The sequence below is a fragment of the Cyprinodon variegatus genome, unplaced genomic scaffold, assembly GCF_000732505.1.
Source record: "Cyprinodon variegatus isolate N-32 unplaced genomic scaffold, C_variegatus-1.0 Scaffold27, whole genome shotgun sequence".
Taxonomy (NCBI): Eukaryota; Metazoa; Chordata; class Actinopteri; order Cyprinodontiformes; family Cyprinodontidae; genus Cyprinodon; species Cyprinodon variegatus.
In genome coordinates, this window is record NW_015150480.1 from 1,391,163 (window position 1) to 1,400,370 (window position 9,208).

Consider the following 9,208-nt stretch of genomic DNA (forward strand, 5'->3'; position numbering starts at 1 on the left):
AAATAAAAAATAAAAATATATCACTGTGTACAATTCGTGTAGGAGAGCTTACCTTTTGGTTAAAGAACTTCACAAAAATAAATCAACTTTTAAATATTTCTTTTGATTCGTTAAATTCCTAGATTTCAAGAGAAGGGTGGTTTCTCACCTTCTGTTGATGCTCCAGCAGCTGCTTCTGAAACTGCTCCAGGTTTTGTTGTTGGAGTTGTTCAGCCAGTTGATGGAAGAGTGAGCTGTTCATGGATTCAGAAACCATGGGCCTGGAAATGTTTAGCAGCTGATTTATAACAGAGACTAAACATGCAACTAAAAAAAATTTGCAACACCTTTTCAGCTACAGAAAAACAGAATAATTAATCATTCTGAACTTACAGCTGAGAAGATGAGTCCTTTTTAGATTCCTCACTGCGTTCTGAATTGTTTCCAAAGTCAAAAGAACCCAACAGTTTCTGCAACAAAATGAATGAGTCCCATTAATATAACTGGCAAAGCTTAAGAACAGACAGTCAATGTGCGCAGTGTTACCTTATTAAAAGAGGAGACCCTTTGCTCAAGGGGGTTGAGGCTGTTGGCTGTGGCAGCAGTTAGCTGAGCTGTTAGAGCTTGTAATTGTACCACCAGGCCAGCATCCAAGGCCTGCAGCAGTGATGGCTGGGGCTTCTGCTGCTGCATCTGCAGACTCTGGACCAGCTGCTGAAGCTGCAGCAGATTAAAACACAACAGTGTCACACATCGAAACATATTATCTAGCATTAGAAATATCTATGATGGATGTTTTTTTTTCTGTGTATTTTACCACTTTTATCCCAATCAGATAATTACTTAAGTCAAATTCCAGACCTTTACAGGAACCCTACTTTACTGAAAGCAGGTAGACTAAATCCACCTACCTGTTGTCCCTGGGGACTCTGCAGTATTTGTGCAACAGCAGCGACAGTATCAGTGTTTGTGATCTGGGAGGCCCAGTCAGGCAGACCCTGGACTATATTTGCTGGAGTGGCGGGTGTAGCTGGGGTTCCTGAATGGACAACAGAAGCGGAAATCTCGGTGTCAAAAGTTATCTGATGTCTGTTTCACTCTATTTGTGTGTAGCCTCACTAACCGGGTGTAGTGTTATTGATCGGTGCAGCACTGCTGGGCAGGACAGGAGTAGCACTGGGAGGAGGAATCCCTGCAGCCATGTCCAGCAGAGGCTGGACGATGTCGCTCTTAAACACCGCATTTTTCTGCCACAGATTCAGAACGCGCACTATCTTGCTCTGAAAACACAAAAAGCAGATTACATGATCAAATGTGACAAAACAACTTAGGTGCAGTATTATATTATTATATGTTATTGTGTTACATTTTATCCCCACTTGGAATCAACTGAGCACGCGGAAGCTCCTAACATACCTGCAAATTTGTTTTTGCTCTTGAGGTGGAAAGTTTTACTCCTGATTATTCACATTTCATGAAAAATGGCTGCTGAACATTAGAATCTCGTCCATGTAGCTTAAGTTCCAACCAAGGAGGACAACACATCAACAAATTGATAGAGAGGATATTTTGGAAAATAGAGGAGAGGAAAATGCTAATATTCCTTTGAAGACGTGGTAAAACTTTTTCTGCTTTTTCCAGATGATCCTCAAAGCTGATGTAGAACATTTCTTCTAGCCAATCATTAAATTTTAGGCCAAGTTAATATACTACTTTTTTTCTAATGTAATCATATTCCACTAATAGCATTTTGGATTTAAAAAATGCTCACTTCTGCAATGAAATAAATTTATTGGATTAAATGTAAGATGCCTGAATAATTCAAATAGACAGAAATATTTTATTTTCTTAATTTTTTTTTAAACAGGAAGTCTAGTCCCATTATTACTAACCTGAGAAATGGAAGAGCATTAGAGCTCCGGAGCAGAAACATAATTTAAAACCTACTGACCTTGTCATCTGGGGGGCAGCGATAAAGGTGCTGGAACGTTGTAATGATGTTCTTGCTGAAGCGTGGGGCAAAAACATCTTTCTCTGTCCCAAACTGGTGGCGGGACTGTCTGACAATGGAGTCGATGACATAAAGCCCAGGGACCTTGTACTCTGGTTTGCACTGTAGGGAAAAATACAAACTTAATATTTCAATAAGAGGACAATCAAATATGTTATTCATTCTCTTTGCTGAGAGTTAAAGGAAAACATAGAACACAGATACACACCAGAGCCAAACTCTAATGTTTAACTCATCTACAGACGGTTAGTGGCTCTTTTGATCCATTTTGTCTTTTAATAACTTTGATTTACAATAATAAATAAAAATGAGTGCTGTTTAAAAATGTGAAGATAAACAAATGTTTGCCATAAAAGTGTTTTTAGTTATACTTTAAGGAGTAGTTTATTTGTGTTTAGGTTGCAAACAGTGCTTGTTTTGACACCCATACCTTTAAAATAAAATTATAATTAATTTTTTAGTAAATATTTTAGTAAATATTTGATGATATTTGATGACCAAAAAAACGAGACAAAATCTGATTTTCTTTAATCTAAAAATTTAAGTAACCATTCACCAGTGGACTTCTAAAAAAGTAAGCTCTCTCTATGTTTTTGTGAAGCTTTGGGTGCTCCATGCAAATTTTGTTAGGCTGAATCAATAGCAAAAATGGCTTACAGGGTTCTGACCTCTGGTATAGACCCATAACATCAAAAAGACAAGACTGCCCTTTACTAAAAAAATGCATTTAAAACATTACAAGCCAATCTATTATAGATTAGTTTATTTTAAAATCTCAAGGGAGCGCCCCAGAGGGCCTGGCACAAGTGGCTGCCGAGACGGACGTCTGAGCCTCCCTACTGAAGTTACTACCCCCCGCGACCCGACCCGGGTAAGCGGAAGAAGATGGATGGATGGACCTTTACAAAAATGTCTAATTTTTAAACATTAGAGTATTAAACTAACTGATGATTGAACTTACCTTCTGAATGAACTTCTCTACACTCTGGACTACATGCTTGTAGAACTGAAAAAAAAGAAAGAAAATATTTTTAGTGTCTTCAGCAGTCAAAGACACTCAAATTAGGCAATAATGGGAAGGTGCAGCCCCACCTGATGAAAATCGGAAAAAATAACGTTATTAACAGCCTTTATGTAACAGTAGTTTACACTGGGAGGCTAAATCATATTATAATCTATGTGTAATATGCTGATGTATTTTGTATATTTTTTTTCATGGTTGGGTGATTAAAGGATAAAAGACAACAGCAAAGCTGCACCACCGTTTGCATCAGGGTGTGTTCTGTTAAATCGCCTGGTAAGCTCATAGAAAGCAAGAACCAAATCAAGCCAATATCAGATACTTTAAAACTACCAGGACCGAAATGTATGAAATTATATTTATGTGAAATAGAAATAGATCAATACGCTGTCTGAAAGTACTGTGTCAAAGAAAAAAAATCAATTAATTCAAATGTTCCAATGACTTGCAGATTGTTTGCTGTGGAGAAAACGGATTATGAATAAGATTTTATCAAAGTTCAGGTACATCTAAAAGGAAACCAATAGTCCTGGCAACATAGTGCACATATAACATCTCAGAAAATGTAAATCCATCACTGGAAAAATTATCGACTGCACAACACGACATACACACACTAGTAAATGTCTATCCTCTAAATTGAAGCTAATGTATAAAGAACAGACAGGAGGAATCAGTGAGTGGAGGAGCTTCAGAGATCAACAGGTCAGGTGGGAGAAACTTAACAATTATACGTCACACATTTATCAAATCCAGCCTTTAAGGAAAAGCTACAAAAACAAAGCCATTGTGGAAAGAAAACCATCAGAAATCCAGCTTAAAAGTTTGTAAAAATGCAGAGCACAGGAAACTAGGGCTGCAAGTGTTATTTTACTAATCAGTTAATCTGTTGATTATTATTTAAATTAATCAATTATTAATTGGAGTGCAAAACATTCCCTAAAGATTGTTTTGTACAGACTTAAACCAGGTGAAACAAAAATTGTTCCACTTCTGGGGTTCTGGATAGAACACATTGATGGACAAAAATGTTTTAATCTATCATAAATGCAAAATGTTTCTATATTTGTTTTTTATTTTAGTATAATTATTGCTCTAAGTGGGTTATTCTGTCAGCTAAAGGCATGTTTTAAAGTCTTTATACTCCAGTTAATGATTGATTAATAAATTACTTGAATTGAACTAGTTCTAAAAAATAAATCATTGTATTTTAACAATTAATTTTGCTAGCTATATGAAAAACTGAATGAATTTTATTGTTACAGATTATTAAACTTAATTATAAGACATAAAAAAAATTGGACGCCCTAGGTAAAACTAAAATCAGATTAATAAAATATGTAAAACCCAGAATTTCCAATGCAGAGATGAAACACCATTATTTTAATAACAGGACTTGTTAATCTGAGACGCCGTTAGAATATTTCCTTCTTTTCAATGGCACGGACGCCAATTCTTATCTAACTCTGTTTTTGGTATAGTATTTAGGGTTGGGAAAGACTTTTTGCAGTCAGCAGTGCTTTAGAAAGTTATCTTACTTTATTTGATTTGTTCAAGTGTTTTTTTTTTTTTTGTTTAAATTGTGAGAGTCATTTTCTTCCATGTAAATAGAGAAAGAGAGAGCAATATGTTTCCATCATCTTACACATGTTTTGCTAGATGCCTTTCACATTTCTATCGTCACTACCTGAGCACTGCAGAAACATCACGCTGCTCAATAGCCGTTAGTTAGGTGATGACTGGGGAGTTTGCCCAGGGTCTATGTGGTTTTGTTTGTAAATCAAGAGTCCGTTTTGTATCCTCGTTGGCATTAAGCGGTGTAAAGAATTCCAGACCCAACTCTTCATTAATTATTGGCCGTTTCTCAATTCACTTGAATGCGAGTACGGACTCGTTCCCTCGCCAAGTATGTTCTTGAGAAGAACACAGAAAAATATGGATTAGGGGAGAACTGGAGCATGCAGCGTAAATATGGGTCAATTGGAACAGAAACGTACTTGTGACGTTCTTTTGAATTGGAACAATAATAGGGCTGAGGATGATGATGTTTCACGAGTACAGGAGCACATGAGCACATGAGAACGCACATATTGAGAAACGGCCTATGCTTCTGCTTTCGAGTTCCATTGCTCTGACGTTTACTTCTTGCTCTGCCTAAGAACGAACAGTGGACAACAGATACATTACAACATAAAAACATTTTTTAAAAGCAATCATCAGTCATCAATTTATCAGATTAAACAAATTTTTATCACATAAACTGTTAAAAACAATCAATGGTAAGTTAATTATCTGTTTGAATCCTTAATTTAGAAAATCTGTTTTAAAGGATTTTTTTTCCAGTCATGAACATTTTATCCCCAAATATGTTCACTTTTTTAGTGTTTAGCAGGGATCATTACTTAACTTCGAACAATTTCTAAAAATTTTATAAAGTAAATAACAACAAGATCTAATATTGTTTAGAATCAGTTAAGTTACATGTCCTACCATGAGGAAAGATAAGTACAGCATGCAAATAAGACATCTGAAATATAGCTGAAGCAGCTCCCTTGGAAATATTGACGGCTACAGAAACACAATCCCTAACAAGAAAGCTTGGATTTGTGGACACCTTTGGTATCTCCTGCTCTGTTTCTTTATTTTATGCTTAAGCTCGTGTTTTAAACCTTTACTCCATCTATTCTCAAAGTCATTTTGGTAAATACCACCTATTAGATATCTCAACTTTAAATTCTGCTATCAGCCAGTAGATGGGGTCATCGTACAGCTGGAGAACAGAAGACCGATTTAATGGCCTTAATTGCAGCAAACTATAAAGAAGGATAGGTCAGATTTAAACATGTTAAGTTCCTCTAAAATAATCCATGTAACATGAATTAAAAAAAGGACCTGAGGGATAATTTTGCCTTAGAGTTGAAACATCTATTCTTGTGTGAATCTAACTGATGCACACAAGAATATATACCATATATAATACTTTTCTTTCAATACAGTAAAATATTCAAGAAACAAATTACATCTTATTATGGCTGAAACAATTAAACGGATTAATGGTGATTATTCAGATTATTGATATCATCATGACCTAATTAATAATCAATTAAACATTACCTGGAGTATAAGGACTGTAAACAATACCTTTAGCTGACAGAGCAACCCCCTTATAGCTGTAATTATACAAACATTGTAAAAAAAAATAAAAATAAATAAATGAATAAACATTTTGCATTTAAGATAAAAAAAAAAGTATTTTGCATCAATATGCTATATCCAGAACTACTGAAGTGGAAAAGTTTTAGTTTCACCTGGTTCAATTTTGTAAGAAGTCTTGTTTAAGGAACCTTTGGCCATCTGATTATTGATCAATTAATGGTAAAAATAATCCACGGATTAATCGATTAGCAAAATAATCGTTAGTTGCAGCCCTACATCTAATGTGATTTCACCGACACATAGTCAGCTTCATTATTAAATTTTGCAGAAAAGAACAATTTAAGTCCAGAAAAAGAACAATAATTAACTATTCATATGATTAAGAAAATTGGCCATATAGCTATGGCTGTGGTAGAAAGAATTTGGGCTACCACCTTTATAATAAATGAGGAGCGGTTTTCAAATGGCTGTGGTACTTTTTCCAGCCCATAATCACACTCAGACAAAAATTAGATGACAAAAAAGAAACATTTAAGAGAAGATATTACATGTAATTTGACCCTGATACTTTAAACATGAATTTTTTTCATTTTCTTGTAATTTACAAACAAATATTTGAGAAGTTGGTCAAAAAAAATAAAAAACAACAAAAAAGAATTCTTCACACTAGGGCTGAACGATTATGCCAAAAATCTAAGCTATGATTATTTGCTGCCACTATTGCAATATTGCTCTAACCTCAAGCATGAAAATGAACTTAAAAGCACACTTGTCAAGAGTCCATTGTTGCAGGAATTTATTGTATTCTTGGTGTGAAATACTTTTACTTCCATTTGCATCCGTGAATCTGTGTCCTCAAAAAACTCTCTCTAACCGCTTTAAGTGTTTTGACACCACTTAATGGGTTGGATTGAAAATATTTGCATCCGGCTCCTGTTAAATGTGATGTGAGCAAATTGAGGGTCTCTGCACTTTGAAAATTGGATTTTGCTAAATTGCAATTATATTGCAAATGCAAGTAACTTCTCAGCCCTACTTCACACCTTTCATGTTTCTTAACTAAAGCCAAAACTAACACAAAATGTATATTCATTACTAATATATTTTTTAATATCAATATTGAGACATCCCTCATAAATATTCGATCTGAAAGCCACCATGAATTAATGTGTGCTTCATCTTATTTAAACATACATACATTTTAAAATATTAACTAAGAACATCATAGATTATTTTTCAGTGTGCATCAAAATATTACAAATATTTATAACAGCTTTGTCCCCAAGTTTTACTTTAATATTCAGCACTAACATCTACTAAAATGAGCAGCAAATAAACAGATGGCAAGATTTAAGTAACTTATAACAGAACTCCCCTTTCTGCTTTTAAATGTATAAACTAAGCCTACTGGAGCTACTGCAATGCTACTGAGCATTTTAATTTTTACATTTTGATATTTTTTAGTGTGCAATATTGTTCTCAAAACAACCACACTGCAGCTGAGGTGATCGATCAGTTGCAATTACATACATTATCCATTCTGCTTCTCATTTGTAAACATATCCTATGTACATTTGTTTATATTTTCAAAATTTTGTCTAGGTTGCTTTTGGATGTGTACATTATTTAATACACACTTCAAGATCATTATGATTGAGATGTGATATCTATTAACTGTAAAATATGACTAAACAATAATATACGTTTAATTTTCCTCATTTATAATTGAAATTGAGTTTTTGTCAGCTGCAGACTTAATTTAAAATTTTAACGGACTTCAAATCTTTCCAACAACAATTTTATCAATGGTTGGTTGACGGCAGGTTTTAGTATCTTAATAAAACTCCTACTTCAAGTCAAATCTCATTCATTCTAAACCTTTCCAAGATGACCAAGTTGATAAAACCTTTTTATTTGAATTATTTTAATACACATTAGGCTAGTTTCTGGTGCAGATATTCCTCTCAGGTTTGTCAGTGATAATAAATACATTCAGGCGGTCTTATAATTTTAAGAAATTCAACTTAAAGGCCTTAACGAGAACTACATCCCAACACTTAGATGGGTATGGGGTATTGCAGTTTAGCAAAAGAAGCCAAACGACCCCCATTCCAAATGAGTGGACCCCTTCGTCTGTTCCGATTTGCATGTTTTCAAAACAAAAATAAGGCTTTGATAGAACTGTATGAAACCTCGAACTCAACTCTATTCCTGACATTTTGAATTGAAAAAGCTTCTTGGATGGAAAACAAAACGTCTTCAAACTCGGAAACCAAGTCCAGAGGATTGCCATTAATTTTTCTGGAGTAAAACTTGGGTTACAAATTACGCAGTGTTGTACTGACTGAGGTTTTCCAGCCTGACTTTCCAACTTTAGTGTAGGTTAATATATATTTTTATTTTTTATAACTATCACTGTCATCTGTTATAAGTTCACAATACACCTTCTGACTGTCAATAGTTTTTTCTTAAAAAATATTGAACGATAGCAGTGAAACAACAGCGATACCAGTGAAACATCACAAACTTGTTTTAACCGCACATTAGGCGGGGCTCTCAAATATAAAAAAACAGATGTAGAGGACTGGACAGTGGAGAATTTTTAGACCTTTGTGGAGATCAGATTCAGTTGCAAGTATGAGCAGCTGACCGATCGGAGCAACGCTACTGTTAAATTAACCAGACATTGATCGAAAGCCAAAAAGCTGGTATTGATTAAGAGGTAAAAACAAAAAAAAAGCTGGTAGATTTACTATAAATTGAATAGTTATATTTTAGAAATGAGAAGAATGTTTCAGGATTATTAATGATGATTTAAATACAATCCACCCATACATATATACATTGACAGCGATTAAGACAAAAAAAATCCTGAGCCTGAACTTTTTCAACACAGGGAAGAAATTTATATAATATATATGCACACGTGGTTGTGTATTTTTAAGCCATCCCAGGGTTTTTGGGGGCATGGGACTGAAGACTAAATCTGACCAATATCGAAAACAACCAGAAGATGGCAAAATTGCATCTACACTCACCAG

The 9,208-nt window shown here is 34.6% G+C and overlaps 1 protein-coding gene across 2 annotated transcripts in view; it reads right to left on the bottom strand.

Moving 5' to 3' along the window:
• Window positions 1-9,208, bottom strand: part of scaf8 (SR-related CTD-associated factor 8) — a 35,940-nt gene that overhangs the window by 9,687 nt on the left and 17,045 nt on the right. For both annotated transcript variants that reach the window (XM_015396627.1, XM_015396635.1), the window contains 7 exons: window positions 2,952-2,996; window positions 1,931-2,092; window positions 1,103-1,259; window positions 891-1,018; window positions 526-699; window positions 373-449; window positions 149-260 (listed from right to left, as the gene is read on the bottom strand). In XM_015396627.1, the coding sequence (XP_015252113.1) occupies window positions 149-260; window positions 373-449; window positions 526-699; window positions 891-1,018; window positions 1,103-1,259; window positions 1,931-2,092; window positions 2,952-2,996 (855 nt within the window). The remainder of the gene's footprint in view (window positions 1-148; window positions 261-372; window positions 450-525; window positions 700-890; window positions 1,019-1,102; window positions 1,260-1,930; window positions 2,093-2,951; window positions 2,997-9,208) is intronic.